The sequence below is a fragment of the Hippocampus guttulatus genome, chromosome 7, assembly GCF_054856545.1.
Source record: "Hippocampus guttulatus isolate MCC_2025c chromosome 7, RoL_Hgut_1.0, whole genome shotgun sequence".
NCBI classification, from domain to species: Eukaryota; Metazoa; Chordata; class Actinopteri; order Syngnathiformes; family Syngnathidae; genus Hippocampus; species Hippocampus guttulatus.
The window spans coordinates 19,912,813-19,939,274 of NC_141267.1; the positions used below are offsets into that span (position 1 = coordinate 19,912,813).

The 26,462-nt window shown below is 44.3% G+C and overlaps 1 protein-coding gene across 5 annotated transcripts; it reads right to left on the minus strand.

Annotated features, from left to right (window-relative positions):
* Positions 1-25,068, minus strand: tmem131 (transmembrane protein 131). 5 transcript variants are annotated; one of them, XM_086114842.1, is made up of 41 exons: positions 24,737-25,068; positions 22,227-22,288; positions 21,944-21,981; positions 17,634-17,702; positions 15,333-15,453; positions 14,666-14,782; positions 14,464-14,586; positions 14,296-14,376; positions 13,043-13,190; positions 12,909-12,965; positions 12,756-12,817; positions 12,565-12,673; positions 11,816-11,924; positions 11,589-11,742; positions 10,661-10,831; positions 10,301-10,411; positions 9,996-10,130; positions 8,954-9,058; positions 8,782-8,868; positions 8,254-8,406; positions 7,899-7,974; positions 7,696-7,810; positions 7,359-7,497; positions 7,151-7,260; positions 6,487-6,559; positions 6,269-6,420; positions 6,039-6,181; positions 5,736-5,922; positions 5,489-5,674; positions 5,228-5,383; positions 3,943-4,376; positions 3,660-3,844; positions 3,309-3,445; positions 2,653-2,771; positions 2,414-2,563; positions 2,101-2,251; positions 1,908-2,023; positions 1,541-1,622; positions 1,361-1,464; positions 788-939; positions 1-685 (listed from the first exon to the last, which is right to left on the minus strand). In XM_086114842.1, exons 1-41 carry the CDS (start codon positions 24,867-24,869, stop codon positions 428-430), a joined length of 5,370 nt encoding a protein of 1,789 aa, XP_085970968.1. In that variant the 5' UTR covers positions 24,870-25,068; the 3' UTR covers positions 1-427. The 5 variants fall into 5 exon arrangements, with proteins under 5 accessions (XP_085970968.1, XP_085970967.1, XP_085970969.1 ...); XM_086114841.1 differs by having other exon boundaries at positions 13,043-13,193; XM_086114843.1 differs by lacking the exon at positions 14,296-14,376 and having other exon boundaries at positions 13,043-13,193.
* Positions 25,069-26,462: the final 1,394 nt, after the last annotated feature.

The following is a 26,462-nucleotide window of genomic DNA, read 5'->3' on the forward strand; positions in this document are numbered from 1 at the left end:
TGCTGTGCTGAAATTCTTTATTGTAATTTTCTGACAAATGAAGGCCTGGTGTAATTCAAACCTCAAACTCAAGTAATTGTGGGACTTTTAAAACGGGGAGCCTTTTCATGAAACGTCCAATCAGAGCCAAGGTCGCTGTCCAATCTGAGCTGCTGTGCGCTTGGCTGAAAGTCCATGAAACTGATTGCAATAAAACTCTTGAAAAACGTTGAACTTTTTAATACTGAACTGAGATTCTGCACGGCGAACCAAACTTCCAGCCGTAACGTCTCATTTTAGAGGGGGTGCACCTCTGTTAAAACAAATAAAAAGTATCGGCCCCCCGTGAATAAAATGCGTCGGGAAAAACTAACAGAATGGCGAGTGTTCGAAATCGTTCCCGTCACGCTTGAGAAAAATATATCAGGTCGCCGCCTTAAGTGCCGTTCTAATTGGCGTCCTCTGAGGGACTGGGCCAGGGCTCCGAGCTCCGCCGGCCGAGCGTGGGCCGCCACATGCTCCACGGGTTGTACGTGCGGCTCATGTCGGCCGAGGGCGACGGGGAAGGATCCAGGGGGTCCGTCAGCGTGGGAGAATTGACAGCCGGCGAGTAGGGGTGCAGCGACGATTCTGTGCTCGCCGACCAAATGGAGTTGCCAAAGGCGGCGCTGGCGGACCACGGGTTGTGGCTGCTTCCCAGGAGTGACTGTGACAAACCCCCCCCCCCCCAAAACAGAAGTTAAATAACTTACCATGAGGCAACTGGGGGGGGGGGGGGGGGGTGGGGGGTGGACAGGAACCGTCTTACTGAGGTGGGTGCAGTGGGCGAGCTGGAGCTGGTGGGCCAGGAGTAGAGGGGGTCCGCACTGGGCATGTCCCAGATGGACGACGGCGCCGTGGTGAAGTCGGGCCAGCTCAACTGAGGCTCCGATGGCTTCTGGAGGCTCATTCCGCTGAAAACTAATGAACAAGGCTTTCATTAAAATTCAAAATTCAAAAACACGCTCACACTCACACCTAAGGACAATTTTGAGTGTTCAATCAGCCTGCCGTGCATGTTTTTGGAATGTGGGAGGAAAACCAGAGTACCCGGAGAAAACCCACGCAGGCCCGGGGAGAACAACAAACTCCACACAGGAAGGCCGGAGTTTTATCTCTTCAAACATAAATATTTTTAACTGACAAAGTTGTTACACAAGATCAACATTTTGTGGTAGGAATGTGAAAAGTCATTTTTGGAGCTGTCAATCCTCCCAAATCACAAATTTACCAATAGAAGTGAAAAATAGTCAAAAATAATCTTAATCTGAAATATGACAATAAAAGTACTTTACAACACACACACAGCCCTGTATAGTGTCAACCAATGTGAGTCTTTTACCTCCTGTCAGGTTGAAGGAGTTATTGGGCCCAAAAGCGGAGAAGGAGTTGGTGGAGTTAAAGTTTGAACCGCTAATTGTGTCGATGGGACTCCATAACCCTGAGCTGCAACACAACCAAACAAAACACATAAATGTTGGGATTTGTGTGTCACATGAATGCTTTTTCTTGTTATCAGTACCTGTCGGAGCTGTCACTCTCGACCGACGTCGTATGTGCCAGACTCCTTGATTGGCCTTCGACCCTGCCCGATCCAGAACCACCTGGTGGCGACAAATAACTTGAGACCTACGTTTGTGTAGTTTTCGTTCTGTTTTTTCAGCATCAAAAATACATGTCGGGACGTAATGCTATCTATCTCTGAGAAAAATTTGATGAGTGTGATTTGATTTGAACAATTGTATACAGGGATGGCCCAGTATACAATTGTTCAAATCAGAGTTGCAGAATGTCCACGTGGCCCTTGCAACCTTCTACTTTTCTCCACGTGGCGTTCAGTTGAAAACCTTAACGTTACTGTGGCACACAAACCCATCACAAATTCTTGCCTGGACTCTTGTCATAACCAGCAGCAACAGCGGCAAAGGTGGGGTTTCCGTTTTTGCCGGGAAGTGGCGCGGGGCAGCAAGCTTTGCTTCCTGGAGCTTTATTGTGGTTCACGTCGCTGTAACAAAAGCGGAGTTTGAATCACGCCGCGCAGAGTGCCGCATTGTTATGAGTGCGTGCGTGCGCGATGCTTACCTGTTGCTGTTGAGGACACTGCTGTAGGTGCCGCGGGACAGCAGGCTGGGGGAGGTGGGCGGTGGAGAGCAAGCCCCCGGCGTGGAGGATCGCTTGAGGAAGGGGTCTGCGTTTAATGTCTGGATGGAGATCTGCTGGAGACTGTCTGCTTCTACGCATTCAACGAGACATAGAACCGCATTTATGCACTCCATTTAAGCAGCTCGGTTCAATTCGCTATTTTGGAGGTTAATCCAATTTAATGCAAAAGAACGCTGCGTGGGAATCACAACCATTTATTTCGAAACCAAAAGTGAAGCGGATGTGTACTTACGAACGCTGTTTTTGCAAACGGGGATGTCCCACTCGGGGGAGGCAAACTCCTTCTCGCCTTCCGAGCTGCTGCTGTGTCCGAGCTCCTGCACGGAACCTGACAGCAGTTTGGCCAACAAAGAGGAGCGACCTTCTTCCAGCTTTGCTTCGACTGTGGGAAGACAGTGAGGCAAACTGGTCAAAGGTGACAACATAACAAGACAAGGTCACACGCAAGAGTGTGCAGGGGGGGAGACTCACATTTGGGATTCTGCAGCGGTCTCGTCTTGGGAGCGCTGGTGAGGGGTTGGTGTGATTTGGACGTGAAGCCCTTGCGCTGTTTGTTTTCCAGCGGCGTCACGTACGGCAACTCCAGGGAACTGACAATACAAGCCCGTACCCATGCAACTTGACATACTTTCAAACAAATGGCACAAGGGTGAATTCAAGATGGCAGAACAGTGAATGGCTACCACTGACTTGAAACTGATACAGTCATACCTCGGTTTTCGGCCATAATCTGTTCCAGAAGGCTGTTCGAAAACCGATTTGTTCGAAAACCGAAACCACGCTTTAAAAAAAAAAATCTTTATTGAATACGTCTGCTCACAATAGAACGCTACACGAGGAAGCATCACTTCCTCGTCTACCCGAGGAAGCGTCACTTCCTCATGTAAGGAAGGCGAGAGAAGTTAAGTGGCGCATTCAAGTGCACTCAGTTTGTTCGAGAACCGAATTTCGGTCATCATCCGAGGCATAGAAAACTTGAAATTTTTGGTCGAAATCTGATCTGGTCGAGGACAGAGACGTTCGAAAACTGAGGTTTGACTCTGTGTGTGTGTGTGTGTATATATAAAATAACAACATCTGCAATGATCACAGCAATCAAACATGCGGGCAGATACTTTGATACAGACCTGGCTTTTTCAACTTGGACCTCCTTTTTTGTGGCTCCTTGTTTCTTGGGTTTCTGTTTGATAAGGAAATTTGAATTTGTTTCTTCTTTTTCTTCTTTTGCCGGAATTCCTGCCCTTCCTTTCTTTTTCAGGGGTTCCTGGCAGGAAAGCAACCCAAATTAATTTTTTTTTTAAAGAAAACACCCAAATTGCTGCATTTTGGTTGAAAAAAAAAAAAGGAATAGTTTGCCCATGCACGCTGTCCTTTTCGTACCCTTTCAGTGTGCATATAGCAGCGAAAGACTGTGGCCAAAATGTGTTGTGAAAATGAGAACCGTTTTTTTGGAGGGGGCAGGGGGTCTGTCCCGGTACCTCTTTGATGCTGGCCTCCATGTCCGGATTTGACGTCTCCGTGGTGGTGGAGGAGGTGTCGTCGTTATCGGCCAAGTTGTCTTTTAGCTCATCGCCTGGCATCTTGACTGTGGTTTTCTTCACCTTCTCTTCCTTTTTCCGCTGCACTTTTGTTTTGCCCCGCAGTTTCCCTTTGGATTCCAACGCTAGGAAAAGACAAGTGCCCGGTTTGCAATATGATTTTTAAAAAATTGCATCGGTACATATGGGGACTGGTGATACTCCAATCTGCAAGATGAAGCACCTTTGTTGTGAAGTAACTGTGAACTTTGGTCGTGTAGCGTTTGTACGAGTGACTCTGGACGTTGGCGGTCGGTATCCATGGCGTTGACCAGGTTAGCGTATTCCGTGTCGGAGGCGCCCCCTCTTTGCGGCGGCGGCGACGACGTGGCTATACTTGGACACTGAAGGTCCGGTTTGGCGCTGCGAGCTTTGCGGTTGGTCAGCTGGCAGTTAGGGGGCAGGATGGCGCCTTCCTGGCCGGAGGTGTAGCTTCCCCCTCTGGGCAGATTGGAGGAGGAAGCGGCTTGCAAAGGCATAGACGAACGGCTCAGGCTCATCCTGGAGCGCTTGTCTTGGACATCAGAGTCAGACAGGGTCCGACTGTTGCCATGTCGGCCTCCCCGCGTCGCTCCGTTGGTAGCCGCGTACAAGCCCCTCGAGGTCTGAGATGAGTCACTGGAACATAAAAGTGGTCATGCGTTACAGCTAATATCCGTGGCTCGTGATCAAACCCCACACCCTTCGGGCTGTGAGTCTACGGCTCTCGACCACCATGGCCATGTTGCCCCCGAATGTAACATTTCAGGGTTCCCACTCTTCCACTTGCTTTTTATTTATGGACCTTTTAAGGACTTTTGAGGGCTAATTTAGCCATTTTTAAGGATGTTTTCTCCATTCAGCAGGGGATTCACGGTGAATTTAATGCCTGCTCAGCAATATGCGGGCTGAACAGAAAGCCACATATCACTGAGCTGGTGTTCAAGCCATTGCTGCCAAAGGAAGGGCACATCTTTATTTTTAGGGGCAATCAGCTTATTTGACAAACTATGTGTCACATTTTTATTTTTCCTAGCTGTATCACAGGTAGGAAAATGAAAAAAACTTGAATTCATTCTCAAATAAAGTACACTAAGAAAAATTGTAAATATAAAAAATATAAAATTTCAATTTATCTTCGAATAAAAATAAAATTTTAAGAATTTTTATAGATTTAAGAAGCTTTCCCTGAAAATTAAGGACAATTAAGAACATAATTTGACATCTTATTTTTTTATGGATTTTTATGAACTTTAAGGACCTGTGGGCACCCTGTTAATGGTAGAAGCAAAACAGATGTGCGCCTCTCTTATGCTAGCTCGATAAAGCTAATGTTAGCGGTGTTCATAAAATAGATTAGCTGCGGTGGCAAGCTGGATACTACGGGTGTATCTGAAATTGAGATGTACCGTCTGTGGTGATGCTCGCTGGCTCAAGCTAACACTGTTCGTAAGTACACGGCCCGTTTTATGTTGTCTTCGTTCACTCACTTTGACTCGCTGTGCAGTTGTACTATCTCCCTGAGATTAAATGGCCTCCCCGTCTCCAAGGTGCAGTTGGTCTCGACAGACACGCGCCTCTTGTAAGGCTCCCAGATGCTCTGCGCTTCCAGGTAGGCCGTGCCGATCACCAAGAGAAACATAGAACTGAAAGGCAAATAGGAAGTATGAGGCCATTTGAATCGTCAGTCTTCACCCAGCTTACGCGAGCTTCTATACACACACACACACACACACACTTCCTGATCTCACCTCATGACAACGGCCACGATGATGCAGAGCTCCATCTCCCAGGTGGGCCGGGGCAGGGTCTCGGCGCACGCCGCCAGCATGTGATAGGGCAGCGAGGCGTTCATCACGAAGAGGAACTCCGAGCCTCCATACGTCACCAACTTGAGCTCACGTATCACTCGCGATGTGGTGAAGTCCGGCGTGAATCTGCGAGGATAGGTCATTTTAGAGAGGATATTTTGGAACTTGTCAGTCGTACGTCACTCACAGTATGATGAGGTCTTCGGACGTGTTGGGTTGAAGTAAAAACTCTTGACAGTTCAGAACCTTGAATCCGAATCCTTCGCACGCTTGTCCGCTGATCTCCACCGAGCGGATGGTGATGGGGAGCAGGCCCATGTTCTCGACGCGGAATGTTCTCTTCAGCGTGTAAGTTGGATCCTTGATTCTTTTTTCTGAAATCAATTGGCGTTAACTTAGGTGGTTTGTGTTGAGCACCATTGCCTCCTAGTTGGGAGTTCTCGGTAAAATTTCAGCATGAACGTCTTTTGGCCTCGGTGCAGGTACTCACTGTCTGTGCATTCTCTCAGCAGCGCTTCCGTCATCTTGAACCTCAGCGAGCTGCCGTGTCCCGGAGATTTCCCAGCCACTTTGAGGCTTTCGGTGGCGCCGTGGCCGTGCAGGACGATGGCGTCTATCACAGTCAGATTATTCCTGAAAAGCCAGACCGGAAACTTTAAAGAGAGAGCAACACACTCAAGGTAGAGAGAGAGAATTGTGTTTGCAAGCTGAGGACTTCACCTGACTATGAGCAGCGAGGAGACGCTGTGGTTGCGGACCGGCGTGAATCTTACGTTGAAGGACTTCACCTCCCTGGGCATCAGGACCAGGTTGTACACAAAGGGCCGGCTTGATCCCTCCGCAAAACCGAAGCCGCTCTTCGCCGCAGTCGACTGGCGAGCAGACAACTATGTCAGTTGAGACAAACAGGGTCCCCGGCGATCTCCACAACCACTCACCTGGTTTCTTTGCACTTGGAACTCCATCGTGTGTGGGTCAATGTTGATGCTGGAAAGATTTTCGGGTTGCCATCTGACAAATAGAGAGAAGGAGTCTGACAAAAATCAAACTGCATCGAACACATCTATCGGAACAAGACCCGATAAGAAAAGGTCGGCAAATTTTATTCCTGAGCAGAATGAGGGATTCCAGACATATTCAGAGTTAACTTTGTTCCTGTGCCATTCATACAAAACAGCAACGAGGACAAATACAGACAAGAGTCGGCTTTTATAAGTCATGTAAAAGAGTTTAAGAGGTGGTGGTGATGAATCAGTTCGTCCAGTGAGCTATTTAGTCATACAGCCTCATCAAGTTTGGAACTATGAATAGTACATGGTACTATATTTAGGCTGGCTGCATTCCCACTAGTGACAACCCCTCCGCCCCCCTCTCTCAATTTATATAGCACATTTTGGATGACGGGGGATCCTGTAGGCATTAAATTACAATTGGGTACGTGAACCTGCAGTGTAAAATCAGCCTAGGAGGCCCAGTGAAGGCAGCGCTATCATATCGAAGGCAGACCAATAACAGTTTGGGCCAATAAAACAGGCTGAACACGTCTGCAAACGATGCATGTTGACAAATTGAGATGACGGAAAATTGCGAGTGACTTCCCACCTGTCTAACAACTTTTCTGAGAAGATCGATGGGTTGGGCAGTAGCGCCAGCGGGAGCACTTGGACGTACACGGGAACGTCGGCTGGATTTTGCAGCGTTATCTCTCTTTCCTGAGGAGGCGCGGAGAGTGGAAGAGAGTTTAACAACACCTCAAGACATTCCTGCGGGCGCTTGCGGGCGCACAAGAGGCGCATTGTCGGACACTTACAGCTGAGCTGTTTGTGTTGGTCAGCGGAAACGTTACGTGCCGCGTGGAGTTGATCAGCGAGGGCCAGATCAGCTGGGCTGTAATTTTAGCCTGGACATTTTTCTGGAGATCCGTGTTGACTTCAAACATGGCTTCAACTCTTCAGTAGGGGAAGAGAGAGAGAGAGAGAGAGAGAGAGAGAGAGAGAGAGAGAGAGAGAGAGAGAGAGAGAGAGAGAGAGAGAGAGAGAGAGAGAGAGAGAGAGAGAGAGAGAAAAAAGCATGTGGTGTTCTGTAAATAGTTCTGTCCACCCGCCGAGCCACTAATTTGAAAGGGAAAAAAAGGATAAATCACTCACATGTGGCCAGAGAGCACTTTCAACTCATTCCATCGCCTGAGAAGTTTCTGGTGGAGATCCACATCGGAATCCCAAATGTCCTCCTGCAGCACCACCCCATGAGGCTTCAACTCCGCTGCCAATCAAGGATTTAATTATTTGTTTGTTTATTTCACCCCCAAGATTGCCGTTGCGAGCACTCGGGTTGATGTCACAACACTTACATTTAAACACGAAAGGCAGCCCCACATAGCAGTGATCTCCACACTGCAAGCTGGCGTCAAAATAAATATTTGCGACCTGTAAAGTGGCATGAGAGATACGTTAGGTGGGACAATACGTGTTTTAAGCTGCAAGTAGCAAAGAACAGGCCTTTGTGTCACTTTTTTAAGGCGAATCCTACAAACTATGACATTTTGGCACAGGTAAACATTTTTTTGCATCAACTGTGTCTGGATATGAAATTCTGATTGGGGTAAATTCGGGTGCATTCACTCCATGTAGTCCCCCCCGAAAAAAGGGTAATTAATTGGCAGAATGTTAAAAATGAAATACAACGATTCAATGGGTAAGGCCTACCTTGGATTTGCGCTTGGGCTCGAGCTCATCCTTGTTGTTGCGCAAGCGCTTGTAATAAAAGCGGATGTCTTCAGTCAGCGAGCGAATCTGCTCGAGCCTCACTTTTTGCGAGAACGAGCTGCGGACGCTGAAAATTTGGTGCACAACTTTTCCCTACAACAGGCCAACAAAACACAATGAGAACCAATATAACATCCAACACGCCCTGCAAAAGATGTTTATTAGTTTAGATTTCTTTTTTTATTAATAGCATTGCAAATATTTTCTTCTGAGTTGTTTGATTATTATTATTTCACTGATTTAATGTGTATTTTACAATTTATTGTTTTCTCATTGTGGTCGTTTTTGTGAGTAAAATCCAGATATTAGACGGCAATATAACAGTTGATAATGAATCGTATTCATTGTAAATCCTACCGACTATTCAAGAAAAATGACCCAAAAGAGCATATGCTTAATAATTTTGAACACTGTGGGTTTGCATTAAATACAACCAACAAGTGCTAATGTAAAAGCTGTCTTACTTACTGGAAATGAATGAGGCAGGATGAGGTGATTGGGGGAGCTGGTTAATGTGCCCACCGCGATAAGCGCTTTCACCGGGATGGTTAATATCTAAGGGGGGAAAATGCCAATCAAGAGTGAGCGGATGAGTTGAGGTGGCGTCGCAGACAAGAAGGGGGCGGGGGTTGTTCCTTACCTCGTAGTCTGTGGTGATGTGCACGGCTCCGTCATATGTGCCCTCCAGTGCATTGGCCACCAGTGTCACGCGGAAGGCGGCGTAAAAGCCCGACCCTATAAAAACCTTGAGAGCCAAAATAGTGAGATATTAACAGGCAAATATTAATTACATTAAAAGGAAATTATATAGAGCAATTAAAATAGAGTCGGCTTATGATGAGGTACTTTCAGACAAAAATATGAAATTGAAAATGTGTAAAAATCTTGACTCTGTAAAGCCGCCAAGTCGCAGTACGGTTTATTCCACCGCACTGGTTAAATCAGGCTCAAATATTCACTTTGGGTGTGTGTGTGTGTGTGTGTGTGTGTGTGTGTGTGAAACCGGTATGACTTTAGAACATAACAGTGAACCATCAAGCAATTAATTAAACAAAGAACTCGTATACAGCATATTTTCATAGCAACTGTCGAGTAGACACACCTTTCGTCACAAATCAGTGTATTGTTTTCTTACGATTAAAAGACTAAACAGCCAATTAACAGCAACGCCTCGTGCTACCAAAATCTTGGTGTAGATTCCACACCTACATAAAGTACCTTAATACCGAAACTAAAACCGTACAAATGGCAAAAAAAAAAAAAAAACTGAAAAAGAAGCGAAATTATGGAGACAGTAAATCATGGCACTTCCAATTCTTTACATTATTAATACAAAGTAATATAATAGAAGGTCATGGAGGATGACAAATGACAGTCAGCTATTAAATACAAATACAATGATTGAGGCAACAGCTGAGATTTGTAGCATTTCTAAATATAAAAGCGGATTCAGACTTATAAAAATTGTCATTAAATGCAGCGTGTGAAAGGCAGCACTTTTATACTCAGATTTATTATTTCCTACCTTTTGAACTGCACACAGCCACTCTTAAAAGTACCACTACTGAAAAGACAGGGGAGCTTACGGTTTTTGACCGCATCATATCGGGGTACTATATATTATATATATTATATTTTAGCACAGTGCTACCCTAACAGGACATTGTCTTTGGAACTCTTACCGCTTTGTGATGAGACGCAGAAACATTCTGCAGGTCCCGCAGGCGACTGGATGCCATTGTAGCGTTTCCTTTCTCAGCCTTGAGCAGCTCCATTGAGAGGCTGTCACCAGTCACCTGCCAGGACCTTATCTCCAACTGTGGGAGTTAAAAAGTCACACTTTGTTAATACATTTGTGAATACGTGACTGTTTGGGGTTGAGTAACTCGTGGTTAATTTAGACATGAATACATCCAGCACAAAAGCACACGTTAAGCTGGCTATTGAAACCGACACGCGCTCAACGGGAATAGGCGATTGCGTTCACCTCTATTGGGTTGCTGTTGACCACCACAAATATGATGCTGCTGGTGTCTGTGGCGCTGCGGATGCCAAAGTCTAGTATGTTCTTCTTCAGGCTGGGTGGCAGCACATGAGGCTGTAGCGGACGGAGGGGGGCATGAGAAAAAGCACGTCACTCTTGTTTGATCAGTTGAGTGAATTTGGGGTCAATATAGGGCACTGCGTTGGCCACTTTTCACTTTCCAATTTCAGTAGTCCCTCAATACTACAGAATAAAATTCAATAAAAGTATCATTGCCATCCCAGCAGTTATCGTGCATCCCAAAGTAAAATATTTTTCCAAGGGAGGGTGCAAGTAAAAGGGCGAGTGGTGTTCGACGTGTACCTCCAGGAAGCCTGTGTAGGCCCTGATAGGCAGGTGAAACTTTGACGCGTTGGTGATGAGCAGGATGTTGCTGTCGATGTGGATGGACGGCCGAACCGGTTGGAAGAGTAGCGAGAAGATGTAGCGCGACTTGTGTGCGGGGACCAGCACCGGCGAGGTGAAGTTTTGTACCTGTTAAGTGACAGAAAAGGGAAGTTGTGAATTGTTTCTTATGAAGCATTTAAAACCCCTCCTGTTAATTGACTTGATTCTCGGGTCCTTGATGGTGAAATCCTTAAATTCCTTGCAGGTGTACTTTGAGGAACACTGTCCTTAAACTGTTTTGACTATTTTCTCACGCAGTTGGTCATAACCTCGCCCCAACTTTTGCTTGTGAATGTCTGAGCTATTCAGAGAAGCTCCTTTTATACGCAATCAGGGCGCCCACTTGTTCCCAGTGAGCCTGTTCACCTGTGGGATTATCTAAACAGATGTTTGATGAGCATTTCTCAACTTTCTCAGGCTTTTTTTTTTTTTGCCATCTGTCCCAGCTTTTTTGGGAAACGTGTTGCAGCCGTAAAATTCAAATTCACCATATTTTCCGCACCATAAGGCGCACCTTCAACGAATGGCCTATTTTAAAATTGTTTTCACATATAGGGCGCACTGCATTATAAGGCGCACATAATCAAAGGTGCGCCTTATAGTGCGGAAAATACGGTAATGATTAATTGCTAAAGTCTTCTTTGTAGCGTATTCAATTTAATATCTGTTGAAAATGATTTACAAATCATTGCATGTTTATAAATGTTCACATTCACTGAGATCGTTTCCCCATTTGAGACTTTTAGATCATTCATCTTGCTGTGGGTCAAATTGACCCAGGAAGATTATCGCTATTCTTGAGAAATGATCACTGGAGGAGGGTTGAGAGTTGTTGGGGACTCACGCTGAACATGGTTTTGGCCTCTTCGGGCAGTGACACGTTGTGTATCCGTATGGCAAAGCTGAAGGAATTTGTGAGGAATATGGGCCGGTCAACCGGGTCCACTGGGCTGTCACGAATGTGGAACAACGTCGCTGTGTGGTCAAAGCCCAGGTAACTGGACAAGGGGACACAAAGTAACTTTACGACCGCACAGCATATCTATCTTTTGACAGGCAAGTTTGATTTACCCTTCTAAAACGTCTGCCTGGTAGGGGATTTCGAGCTTGGAGTAAGTCTTTTCCTTCGCTTTCACTGTGATTTTACCAAAGAACTGATATGGTCTTCTGGCCTTGGAGGCTGCAGTGAGAAATGAGAACACATGTAAGAGGAAGTTGTGCAAGTCAGCAGTCAGTTGCAAAACAAAATCAAAACTACATCTCCATAAAGAGGTAGCAGAATGGCGCACGTAGCAAAATACAACATGAAGTGACAATTTTTAAAAACTTTGAAGTTACAGTGTAAAATATTAAGCCTGTCGAGATGATTTGGAATGGCCACTTCAACATGAGTTTTACACACCAGGATCTTTGAAAATCAAATGATGGATTCCAGAGAAGTTAAGGGTTTTTTTTGTTTTAGAAAAATACACTTTTTGGGGAGTATTTTTCTATCACATCACCCAAAAAGAATTTGCCCCTCCCCCCCAAAAAAGACACCTTCAAATTACAGTAAAACGGTATAAGGATTATTTCTCAACATTCTCCTTGATCTCTTCATTTTGTCTTCTGCTCAGGGAACCCCCTTTTCCGATTCGTTGAAAAGTTTCAGTAAAAAAATATCCAGCAATTGCTCAAAATGTTATCATGGCAACAACTTTGAAAGCATCACTGAAGTTACGTTCCGGACTGTTGAAAAACCTTTTTGTACTGACGTTTTCAAAGAAGGGCGCATAAGAAGTGAGATGGATGCCTGAATATGAATATGATAATAGACTTACCATCAAAGCTAATAGTAGCTACTTTGGTGTATTTGCTATCTCCCACTCTGAGCGTGATGGCTTTAAAGTCTATCGTGATGGCGTCATTGGGTGGCGTCGCACGGATGCTCTGCGTTAAAGAGAAAAGGACAAGCCGGTCAAGCAAAATGACATATCCATGTGTTTTAAAAGCAGATCAAAAAGCAACCTACTGTAATGGGAACATCTTTTGTTCCGGAATTTAAAAGATACAAAGCCATCTGTTTTGGCCGATCTGAAAAAATAAATACAAACAAAAAAAAGGGGGGGGGGGCTTGAATGCACGGGGAAACAAATACAGTGTATCCGATGTTCACAATACGTACCTTGAGAGCGTAATGTGCCGAAGTGGAGCATTTCTGTGGAAGAGTAAATACCAGGTGCTGCACAGAAAGGGTTAAAAAACATGAGACATGGAGGCACGCAGAAAAAAAAAAAAGATAAAAATAAGACAGCACACCTGATGTGACCTCCACCTCAACGGGCAGGATGATAAACTTGTCTTCGTTGGGTGCGTTGGTTTTGATTCGGATGAAAGCCGTGTGGTTATCCTCGTCTCTGGACGAAAAGCTGGCTCTCATCACGCCCTTCGTCTCGAAGGGCGCAATCTCCTTGGGGACAAAACCACAGCGCGGTCACAATGCGGCTCTTGGATTTATAAAACACGTTTACACACAAAGCTTACCATCTCAGCGGGTTGTGGTGATTGGCCTCAAAATCAAGTTAAGGGGGCAAAACGGACCAATTGTAATTATCCAAGATGTTTGAAATTTAACAATCGACAAACAAAACAACTGCATGTTTTGCGAGCTGAATGTCACTTTGCATAAAACGTTTCTCTGCTCATGAGCTGGTGGCTAGGGTGGCTGAAAATCTGTCATTTTCAAGTGACTTGGCATCATCAACATATACTCTGGATTTTGGCCTGTTTTACTGCAGCTTCACCCCCTGGTCAGAAAGGAGGCTTGGCGGCAATGAGGACACTGCATCGACCAAACACGACAAGTCCCGAGGAGAATCGTTTTGCGGAAAGGTCTCTAAATGCAGCGCTTTATTTCATTAAGACGACTCTCATGCTGTTGAAACTAACATTGTTCAGCATCATGTGATTAATGTTGCCCACTTGGCATCCATTGCAGCCTTGTCCTCCTGGAAGGAAAATTCCTCCATCTGTCATGCCTTTTCAAGGTTTCTTCCACTTTTCCCTCTAAATGGATTTTCTTGGGCTTTCCTTGCCAGGATGTGTGTGTGTGGGGGGGCGGGGGGGGGGGGTGTTGGGATCTAGACCAGGGGATGTTGTTCAGTTCGAAGATAGACGATTATATCCGGTACATTACTAATGAAATGCTATACCGTAGTTTCCGATCGTTCATAATGGAAGGTTGCAATTGTGAAAGTAACTGCGATCAGCTTGAAGACCACATCCCCGTTATGCCATTGGCGTCCACCAAACAAGAACTTCCATGACAGAACACACACCTCCCCCAGCCGCTTTGTTTTGAAGACAAGCAAAGAGCCATTTAATCGAATGACTTGGTGTGGCTTTTACTGACTCGGGTGGCGACATTGCCCTTTTTTATGATGCTGATTTCAGCGTACAAATGCTTGATAGAAACCTCGAGCTTTGTACAAACATGTTGTTTTACATTGTTAGGCATCGCGACGAGTATAAAAATGTGAAAATCTCTAGTACAAAACGTGCAAATCACGCACCCATAATTTCCCAGTGCCTCCCTGCTGCCCCGTGGGAAGCTCTAGATGTAGATCCCCTCCACTGGAATATATCTCAACCACCTCCAGCAAACCAACACAAACACAAAGCCATTTTAATAACAATGTTCTTAATATCTCATGAACAGTTTGAGGGAAGTGCGACGTTACCTGAAGTGGCTCACTGTAGGGGTTATGGATGTTTATTAGCGGCGAGAAGCTGCTGTTTACCGGGACTCGAGCCCCGACGAAGGGACGGAGCCTGTAAGGGTTTGGGATCCCCACCCCAAAAACCTTCAGAGATGGGTTGGGCGGGGAAGAAATTCAGCAAAGACAACAACAAAATACGCGGGACTTTACGTGTACTCCTTACCTGGTATGTAAACACTCCGTGATGTGACGTATTAATAAATAAAGTGTTTTCTACATTCCCGACGACTCGCGCGAGGAACACGACATCAAACGATGTGTTCCCTCCTGGCGGGATTATCTGTGGAGGACACAGAAACAAGATTCACATAAAACATCTTTGGGATCTCCCCTCTTCTATTTTATTGTTTTTAAATTATGTTGTGTTCAATTGTCTTTGTTAGGTTTTCATTGATAGCGCTTTCTTTCAGCGGAAGTGCCCACATGCTAGATGTCATGTAAAAAAATGTGACAATCAGGAGAGAACATACATTTCAATATTTTACAAAGATGTCAAAAAATGGCTTCATCCGAGCCGCAGCAGAAAAGACGCATTCATTCGCTGGTTTCTTTGACGTGGAACCCAGTGAAGGTGGGATATTATAGAATATGAAATACTTGGCAGGAAAAATAGGGCGGCCGTGTTGGGAATTGAACTTCACACTTCCGTCCCAGCTGTACGGAGATACAAATGGGCTCTGTCCTGCCTCTACCTCTGATATTACCTCCCAAGGTCAAATACCTGAATCACTTGGGACTCCTACACGAACAGGAAGGGCTCAGACGCTACATTGTTTGAAGATGCTATCAGCCACAATGTGGCAAAACACAAGTAATATGTATGCACTCACCCTGTTCTGGAAAAAGGAGGCGTGAAAATGCGCCGTCGTCGCTGATATTGATATCAAACTAATTTCTTCTGAGCTAGGATTATGTAAATAAACTTTCTCCATTTTTGGCATCCCCACAGGCCTGTCAATGGAAGAAAAACAAAGATTAGATAACAAGATGTGCATATCTTCTTTCCATCCGCAATGAAAAAAAACCCCATGTTAATCCAAGATTATTTTTAAACCAAATAAAATCTAAATAATTAAAATATAAATGCAAAGAAAAAAAAAAGAAAAATAAATTACAGCCTTAAATTACAAGCAATCAAAACACAGTTATTGAAAAATTGTTCTCAAAACACTAACAGTTTTTCTTTGAATCACAGAACACAAGACGTGCATCTTTCGTTTGACACTTTCACCGCGCACACAAACAAATTTGGAGCTGGAGGCTTTTTCCTCATTCATTGGCAGTCAGCAATCTGTTCACATTGTGTTGCTCCGACAAGCGGTATTTATTTATTCAAGTGCGTCCCGAAAAGAATAAGACTCGACTGTTGAGAAACAGGTTCGGTGTGTCGTTACAAGTTAATTTGAGGTGAGCTTATTTTGCAGCTGTAAAAGAATATTGAATGGACTCCAACAATGAGCGAACATTTGATCGCTGTTGCTAGTAGACTGACCTAACCCGCCCAGGCAGACGGAGATTGCCAGTTATAACTTGTTTTAACAACTTTAACATTTAGCACTCAGGGGGGGAAGTCACGTGTGGGAACATTTAGCACTCAGGGGGGGAAGTCACGTGTGGGAGCTGTTCAACAATGTCGCCGCAAACTTTTGAACCTTTTTCGTGGAGTTCAACTTGTATGAAGTCGATTTCGTCAACGGAAAAATCCAAGGGCCGCCGTGATTTGGTCAAAGCGATAAGGGGGCTTTCTCAAGGTTAGGGCTGATAAGTGCCGTGTTTGTTGTTGTCGTGGTAAGCCAGGGTGAGCGTAGCTTGTGACAGGCGGGAACCCCTTAACCGGCGCTCGACAACTGCCCATTGACAAGCGCCGGTCGATCAATCGACGACAAGCTCTTCTTCCTCTTTCCTGCTGTCCTCATCCGCCAACTCACGCACGGTCTCACAAACTTGGAAAACCCTTCCAACAATCCACGTAGCACAGGTGCAGGTTTGCCATAATTTCCCGAAGCATTTCCCGCTATGACAATTTCTGACTGTCGAGGCCATGAACGATAATCTTAAGACTGGTTGAGTGAGTCGAGGAGTGGGGCCAGTCCATTCGAGGGCGGCCGAGATTGTGAGCGAGTGAGCTTGTGTGTGTGGAGAATTGATGACTGAAAAAAATATATATCAATGACAACATCTATTATTCTGCCCCCAGGGAATGTATTAAAGTGAAGTGCAATGCCCCTAGCGGCGGAAGTGTTGTATTACAGTGCAGTGCCCCTAGTGGCGGAAGTCGTTAGAACCACCCAAAAAGTCAGTGGGGTAGCCATTTTGATTCATAACAGTGGAGAGGTGTGATCACATCCGCTTCCACCCTCTTTCTTTTGGCACATTCAGGCACAATCTTTTATAGACCACGCTCTCATGTCAAACGCATGGTTAGGGCAGAAGATCTATTCATCGATCTTGACTCGCCAATCATAACCTTAGCGTCAACTACAAGCGAAGGCAGGGTGCTTTTAGCAGTCGCTGTGACTGCATGCCGTTTGGTTCATCCCGCAGCACCAGTGCTGCGAAAATGAATCCTTGCGGTGGTAATAGCTTCGAAACGGGCAATTTCATGACACAATTCCATGTTTGTCAACATCGTCACAATAAAAGAATTTGGTTTAGTGGATTCCGATTGCTCATGCAATTCCATAAAATTCATAATAGTAGATGTTTGAAGTTCATCCATGAAAGTGAAAATGAGTGAAAATAATTCTGACATATTCATAAGTCAAATTAATGACTTGATGTACTTTATATTGAAACAAAAAGGGAAAACCCCAACTTCATGTTGCACGTTAATTATGCTCTGATTTTACCGGTCTGGCCCACCAGACATTTGATTCGAGCGATGAGTCCTATGTCTGACATGGATCGATTTAAATGTCCTAAGTACAATGTCTGACATGGATCGATTTAAATGTGACATGTGGCATGGGCGTGTGCCTGCTGTCAACAGCGGAATGCGTTGCCAATAAGTTGAGCTAATTTGAAACAAGGCAAACTATGCAGTCGATTGGAGCGCATTCCAGGGCTTTCGAGTAATTATTGCTGATGAGGCGTGACGAGTGTGCGAACGCGACAAAGAGTCGGAAACTCACTGTTTCTGAAAGTCCAACATTGGAGGTTCGAAGCGTATGGGTCGGCAGCTCCCACCGTGCGGGGCCGTGCTGCGGGGGAAAGAGACATGTGACAGGAGCGGGAAAAGATGAGGGAGAACAGCATCCAAGTCGGAGTTCATCGCAAAACCCATCTAAAGACACGCACAAGGCTCTGAAATGGTTCATTTGGGAACGCTTCCGTTTGCAACGTCCATGAGCGCAGCGGCGTGGCGCGCACGCACTATTTGCAGCCATGCGACTCGTGTGAACACCTCCTCCGCCTATCGGGGGGATGAAGCGCACTTGTTATCAAGCACGGACGGAGGCATAAACCCGCCGAGCCTGTTCGGCGACAGTTGGATCTTAGCGACAGAGCAGGGCCTGCACAGACAGATGTAATAGGAGCCAATCTGAGATCAATGGAGAGGCATGGCAGAGGTGTGGCATGCACTTCATCACAAAAAAATGTGTTGACCTTGTTGGCTTTGTGTGTGTATTTTTTTTTTTCATTTTATGACGCATACTTGTTCACCCGCTGGCACTGTGACCCCGAACTAATCAAAAAAGAGGGATCGTCATGCTAAACACAAGTTTTGAGTTACGGCGGGGTGTAATAGCGCGGATGGGAAGACAACTTGAGACAGTTTCATTTTGCCATTCTATGTTCCAGACTGAGATTCCACCATGCGAACCCCATCACCCCAATTTCACAAAAGGCGTAAAGTTTCTGGAAGATGCCAATACAATTTTTCATTGAAGCACCTTTGATTTTGGCAGACGCCGGCAAGGTTTTCGCCAAGAGACAATCCCGCCACCTGCCTGCTCTGAAAACTGGCAGCGTGTTTCTGACGTGCCTCCGAGGTTTCCGGGCAGATGCCCCGAAAGTACCAAATTTGTTCCATAGCTTGTCCTAGATTATGACATTTTCAAAGGATGTTCACTCGTACGTAACAGCCGAGCAAGGAAAATTAGCTTCGACCAATTCGGCGGCCGAATATAAAATCTATTTCTGTTCAATGAAAATAACATCACACAACCTGGCAAAGCCTCTTTCTTGTAACCACACCCACAGTGCCAAATCTCTCCGTAATTCCCCAATCTACGACAAGTTCAACAGCTTCACACTGCCTGGCAGACAATCAAGCCGAGATCAATTTCATTGACACTCGAAACAGACACCAAGCCGCTGCGTCGTGATGCTCGGGAGGGCCCCGGGATGGATTTCTCTCTACAGAGGCGCGTGCCGAAATGGGCCGTGTCAGAAGACCGGGAGCGAAGGATCGTGTGTGATCTGCGGCCAACCCCCCCCCAATTCGGATTCCAAAGAATCAAAACGTGCCGTGGGTGTGAATTGCATTGAGCAGCGTTGAGCTCGGAGCTTTGGAAATGATGTGCTGAATGCTAGAGAGTAACTGGAGAAGCCAAGGATCTGAGGAGGGTCAGCAGTCGTGGTGGTGGGGAGGGGGCGGGGCTACTAGAATGCATCTCAGGGGAGCCAATGAGTTGACCTTCCTTGATCTGGTCAGGCCAAACAATCATACATGATTATTTAACACATTGAAGTGATTATGATTAAACAAATTCTGCGTGTGGGAATTTCGAGCCGGGATGCCAAACACGATGGAAGCGCAACAGCGTCTGTTGCGCTTCCAACTTTTTTTATACGGTCGTCTCCTCCGCATGTTTTTGAGCAACTTTTTGCCTGTGTGAAAAGAAGGCGCTGAATGGAGGACACAGACATTTGGGGAATAGTGGAAAGATGGGACGGAGGTGTGAAGTTGAACGCAACTATCGCTGGCCACGGCGCCTCTAAATCTCACTGCGTCAAGTTGCATTGTCGCCGGTGGAATGTCCCACTTTGTTGGCTTGTGTGCAAGCAGAATACAGGCCAGCTCAACCGCTTTTGTTTGCTTCTGTGTTTGAAAGGGCCTCATGTGTTCCCCAAGTCTTCCCACAATAGATTTGACAGTTGGCTAGAATGGAGTTACCAGGTAAGCTGACGGGAAGAAAACAAAAACGACACAGAGTCGTCAGCTACAGATGTACTCTGATCATTCCGTCACTTTTAACCGAACTGCAGACTTCATAAGCAATACAAATTGCATTAAAAAAAAATTGAACCCCAAACAGCCATTCCAACCTTTCAAAAGGGAAAATAAGTCATCGTGAGGGAAATTAAAAACAAACAAAAGAACAATACCACGGTCCTGTTGGCCACATGTCTTGTTGGGACTTGAAATTTGAGTCACAGATAAACGGTGTCACATGGTCGCAGATGTGGAACATCCGTCACCGAAAATACACGTTAGGTCAATAAACAGGGTTTCTCGGATAATTGTGTGAAAGGCGTTGTTTCGGCTCTTTGATTGTGTATAAACGTTTCAATATGTCCTCAAAGTCACAATTGAAATGACTGGGAGCAGTTGAAGTCTGTAAAAAGCAGGAACAGAGTCCCTTCATACATTATCTTATTGTTTTGGGGTTTTTTTTAAACGGGAGTGTCATTGTTGTAGTGAAAGGTATAAAGACAGATCGGGAAGTCAAAGAGGCACTTCAGCGATCCAACTCGGACAAGGATTTTATAGATCACGCCGCATGCTGGCACGCACACCAACGCACATCAAATTATAGGATTGCCGGGACTAAACTGCATGAGGATTCTTCAAAAGCACTGTTCTCTTGCTATTTTTGCTAAATCGTAGTGAACTGGGTAAATGTTTTCGACTGCAACAGAAATAACAGCAAAAAGAATTGTCGAGAATACATTTGCTAACATAAGCTCGCTTCGATTTTTACACGTGTCATGTGACACAGTCTTGGGAGAAAGATAAATATCTGCTCATTTCCCTTTCTCTCTATAAGCTCGTTTTTTGCAAACCGCCTCACATTGACAGCCATGAAAACACAAAGAGCAACCGGGGGAGCCTTCAAGGTCAAACACCAGAGTTCTGGATGTGAGTCAAAGAAGGAAAAAAAAAAAGAATCAGGGTGTCCTTCAAACCATATTTTGTGCAAATATGTGGCAAGTTTTTGGGAGTTAAGTTGGTAACAGACATGAGGCCCACACTGACAACAGTCTTCCTACCCCAGGGCACGCCCTACAGAGTGGGAGATAATGATTAACAACCACCTCACTGTGAGGGAGGTTTTCTTTCACTTCAGGGAGAAAAAAAAAATGAAAATGAAAATATCTTCTTTTCTCTCTGTCTCACAGAGAGGGGGAGCGGTCGTGAGATAACCCTTGCCGGATCATAATGTACCTTAGAGTCAAGGCTCCTTGCTTGCCTCCCCGAGGCCAAACACACACTGGGCCGTCAAGATGGACACTCCAATACAAAGTCCTCTATCAATATTCTTTAAAAAAAAAAAGTGTCAACTATTTATTCTTCTTTGACGGGGACTGCATTTGATCAGCTGGTGGCACACCGCTTAAATTTGACTGGAAAATTACAACTCAAGAGAGGGCAGGGCTAAAACATTTGTCACCTAGGGTTATAAAAAAAATAAATCTATGAGTGACCCACGTCATTGGGGTCCAAAAGGAAAGTTCACTGTAGCCATTCGGGGGTCTGATGATACATGCGCAGATATTTTGGTGCGGAAAATAGCGCAGAGCAGTCTCTGGCTTTTGATAGCACGTGAAATCCGTCAATTTACCGAGGTTGTTTGAAACGACATTAAACGGATGGAAACATCATTGTATCATCGGGGGGGGGGGGGGGGGGACACGCTTCTAATGCAACTCCCCGCATGTTTTGTTTTTTTTATTAAACAAGTGAATCAATCACAAATGCAATTTAAGTTGAAATGTTTCCATACTCGGCTATGCATTACCGGTTTGACACTTTACCGTGGTTTTCATGAAAGATGGCACAATATGATTGGCTACTTGCAGAGCTCACTCAATGGGAAATTTCAGAAGTTAATAAAGAGAGACCAGTGGCTTTCTTTTCCGCTCCTTCTCGGCTGAGAGGGGAGGGGTGAGCAGAGGATATCGAGAGAGAGGAGGGAGGCAACATCACCACTAATTTACACTTAAAATATATATATATATATATATGTTGCCAGAGGGTACTAGTTAGCCCCAAGGACAACATAAATTATCACGGGTCTATTCTAAAAATAGATGACCAGTGCTTGGAAGAATAACTACACGATGGTAGCCAAAGCGATCGGGAGCATTTGAAAACGTAACATGCAGCGTGGGGATAATTCCATCCAAAACAGAAAGGCATGCAATGCAAAATTCCACAGCACTAAGTACTGTACATCTTAGATAGTTGGAGTCACCATTGGGAGCACATACATACCTTTGTTGATATAAATTAACATTGATGTCGGAGTCAGCCTGCAAAAAAAGATGACATGGCTGCAGTCAGTACAAGGCGATCAAAAGAACACACCTAGATTTTGTACAAAGAGGCTGTAATTGCTGACATAGTCATCAATGCGTCATTGTATGGGAAGAAAAAAAAAATGGCCGTGAATCCACCATAAATTTCAAACGCTTAAGTTACAGGTGGACACACGCTGCCACGGGGACCTCAAAAAGTTCATCTTTAGTGCAGAGATGAGCATTATAAAACAGCTTACCGGTAAAGCGCCTCCATCACCAAAATGTAGAACTTCGAGAACTGTGTCACACTGAATGAATGCTGTGAAAGATTTAAAAAAATAAAAAAATAAAAAAAGTAACTCAGCATCATAGACGAAAAAGGACAAAACGTGCGTCCTACAAGAGAATATACACAATCATGTGCTGTCTCCTTTACATTTGTTGTCCACACAGAAAGCAGCAGGGACAACTTGTAAACTTCGCAGTCACAAATCCTTCCAAGCTGAATGCTCCCGCCAAAAACATGCGGCCATTCAACACACATTTAAGAGTTTTTAATCGGTTGTAATTTCCGTTTTGCTCTTTGTGTGTGGGTTTTTTTTTCGGGTGAGAACGACGCAGTACAAGCTCTGAATACATAAGGAATCAGCAGCAATCCTGCTGTAGATTGCAAATTTCCCCAGTGTGGGACAAATAAAGGTTTTCTTATCTTATCTTTAGTGCAGATCAAAGCTCAAGCATCACATAGAGCATTGCGGTTGTCGTTTGCATTGGTTTTAGCGTTAGCAATCCCAGTCCTGCAAGACATAAGGCAATGACCGTCCCGCATAAGGCGCATCAGGTGTTTGACTTGACGTCGCCGATGATAAATTCATCCAGCGGGAGTTGGAATTCAAAAACAACACTCTGGTATTTAAAGAGTTCTGCACAATTACTTTGACAGACAGCACCAACGCTCGACTCTGGCGTTATTCCGAAGCGCAGATAAACGCAATAGCGCTGCGGATTTACGAGGCTTTTCGCCCATATCACCCGACACCGTCAAATTCTGACCGCGCGCCGGTGTGGTGGTCCAGCAAAAGCAAAGCGTGGTTGTTATCAATGGGAGGCAAACGCTAACACAAGGGATACTTTAAATTAACTCATGAACGCGGCAGCGCTGTCAATTAAAGCGTTTTATATGTGCAAACATATCACAGCTCCGTTAGTTTATGAGAAACGGACACTCCACGCTTGCTTGAGTTCGTGATGCAGTCAGTGTTTCAGCACATTTTGGCTAACGTTTGCTTATTGTCAGTTTGCCATTGCGCAAGACCAAAAAAATAATAATAATTTGAGTCACGGTGGAAGAGCCACAAATGTCAGAGTGGGTTATTAAGTTTGTTATTTTGCTCATAAATGTTATAGTGGGCGGTTATTTTGGTCATAAATCTGTCAAACCATTACGTGTTTCAAGTAGGACCCGACCGATGCCAATGCCATTATTTGGCAAAATAAAATTATGATCACCAATTAACTGCCTGTTTGGTTAAAAAATATATAAGTAACGAATGACTTAATTTTTGGTCCAATATAGGAATTACAAAAAAAAAAGAATCTGCCATTTTTGGGGTCCTATTTTCAAGTTTAAATACGTAGAAGTTGCACGATTGGGAATTAAACCCCCCCAATAAATCTCAGAAATGAATAGTCTGAAGCCACGCACATCTCAATGTTAGCAAAGGCAACTTCCAAATTTGAACAAATAAGACAGTGTTGAATAACTAAAGTTCTGCAATTCAGAAGTGGACCACTATTTTTCAGGGGGGAAAAATGCATTTAAAGTCTAAAAACTTGGGAGCTTGTGGTGTCAGCAAGACTTACTTTTGCAAGCTCGGACACAGCAATTTGGAATTGGACCAACATTTCAGCCAAAAATATGCCTCTATTGTATTTTAAATCTTAAGAGTTAGTTTGTCTTTGTAAAAATCGATATCCATGCACACACATATACACTTTCCACATCCTTTTGGAGTGATATATTGTTTCCTTTAAAAAAATAACAAATCCAGATATTCTTGAACCCATAATATTGTCAGATCGTTCTCAAGATATCTGGCAAAAACAAATATAAATTTCAGCGATATCGCACACTCCAAAATCATCATTTTCAAGAGACTTCACTTTATGATTGTTCAACGATTAAACCCTGCATCAAAGAGAGATGCAGGTTAACTTTATGAAACCAAGCAACCTTCCATCGAGGAGGTGAAACTGAATATGTCTGCCCTCTTTAAATCACGCCATATACGCCAGTGCCTTAGTGTGACGTTTATGGTCAAAAAAAAATGTTGCGGGAAAGTTGCGAGGAGTTGGTAGTGACAGGGGGGCAGCTGTCCACAGGCCATGGATCACCATGACCTGCCAGGCGTCCGGACACCCGAGCCGCGAGCAGAAATGACGACACGGCTGTCATTTATGCCCTTCCCTTCCCCACCTGAGTAGCCAAGTCGGGCCACGTTTACAAACTTTATCCCGGGCCACCTAATTTACCCTGGGGGTAGCGCCGCGATGCTAACCAGCCCAGCTTTTCAACAACAAAACCGCGATGTAGCGTAACGCGAACCAGCATCCAAAGCGAGGGTGTTGGTAAACAGAATGTCAGGCTTGATGGAAGAACTCACATTCATAATAACAAATGGTTTTTAAACATGTACACGGAAGTTACGCTAGCTCACTTGAGCCTCGCGAACCGTTTCCCTTTCTTCTCCACCTCCGTCATACAAACCTTGTTTATTCGCCCGCGTCATGTGGATAAAGGCAATAAATAATATCCTCAAGAGTCCCACACACGGCAGCTTTCTCGTGTTCGAAAAATGGCGAGAGGTCCAGCGGTATCGTTCCTCCTGGCCCACCGCCATGCCCCCCAGTCTCCGACACAGCTCTGCGCTCTTTTCTCTTTTTTGTTACTTCAGGTGGGACACCTGTGCGAAAGAGAGGACATGCCCGGGAAAAGCTCCTCGGACTAGGTCAATCATCGCCGTCGTCGCGGTGCGTGCTGGTAAGTCCCAAATGTAGTGTAGTGGACGTACATTAGCCTCTCCTCTCTGGCTACAGGGCTTTCTTCTTCTTTTGCACGGGTGACGTATCAGAAGGAGCGAGCGAGGCGTTCACGGTGACGATGGCAGGTAGGTGCTGCCCCCTGCAGCTTTGGAGCGGACTCAAGGGCATGCGTGGAGAAACGTTTCGTCAGTCGACGTCGGCATAAATTTTGGAATGCAGGTTCTTTCAAAACAAAATCTTTCTCATTCTAATTAATTTTGCTATTTAAACTATAATAATTAACAATTATTTTATAAACAAAATAAAACCTACTTGGTTCTTTGTATTCTTTATCATAAAATCAATTAACAGTCTCATATAGACATTAATATGCAAAGATCAGAATAAATACTTTTATTAATTCATAATTTTATTACAATTATTTATTCATTAACCAACGACGTTATGAAATGAATATAAATTTGTAGGTGTTTTCTGTAATATGAATAACTCCATTAACTTAAATATATATAAATATAGTGTAAAATATTTGAACAGTTTTATTTTAACATTGAAATTATTTTATTCACGTTTTGTATTGTTTATCATATCAAACATCATTCAACCAATTATTTGATTTTATAAATGATTGAAAATTCCATAACAAAGTAATCAATAAATGAATTATCTATTCTCAATGTTTAACTTTACTATTTGAAATTAATTGAATAGAAATTCACAAATGAATTGCTTCAAAAAAGTTTAACTCATCAATTTATTTTATTTTACCCAATTATCATCCCAAATAAAAATAATTCATTCTTATTCTTATTATGTACCAAGTTAATCAAAACAGTTTTTTGTTTTGTTTTTTACATGTTCTCACTTGTTTATTTTCTTTTTTGGGGAGAAGCAAAAGTTAGACACCATCGCATACCGAAGCAATAACCTAACTGCCAGTTTCATGTTGTGCTGTTTTGCTTTGCAATCTCTATAGCAACAAAACCCCAAAACCACCACAGTGACCTATAAAGAGCATCCCGACATGAGAACAGGCTCTAAAAATGTCCCAAACAAGTAAAGAAAATATGTATTTTCTCAGCACGTTTACCGTAGGCTGAAGAGCAGTTTATGCCTGTAAAACAGCTGAAATACTTTTAAGACAACAGATGAGGAAGGGCAGTGGATCATTGTTGTAAATGATCAATAGAAAATGAAAGTACAGTCATGGTGAAATATTGATAATGAATTGGACAAGCCTTATTTCATATTCCCACAACCCAGACCCATCCTCTGCAATCAAAGATTACATTTCAGCACGTGACAGCCGTACGTAAAGTATCAAAATGATCCGCAAGAATGTCTAATAGATCTTATCAGTGAGGGGGAAAAAAAATCACCCTAAAAGATAAACGTCAGTAATTATTACCTCCTTGATAAGTGGATACAAAGGTTGTTTTTTTTTTCTCAAT

Excerpts from the sequence above, each read along its gene's own strand:
- tmem131 (XM_086114841.1), bottom strand. The coding sequence starts at position 24,869 with ATGGCGGTGGGCCAGGAGGAACGATACCGCTGGACCTCTCGCCATTTT. Across the intron at positions 6,182-6,268 it reads TCCTCGCTGCTCATAGTCAG|GAATAATCTGACTGTGATAG; the intron begins GTGAAGTCCTCA and ends CTGGCTTTTCAG. Across the intron at positions 2,564-2,652 it reads ACCGCTGCAGAATCCCAAAT|TCGAAGCAAAGCTGGAAGAA; the intron begins GTGAGTCTCCCC and ends GTCTTCCCACAG.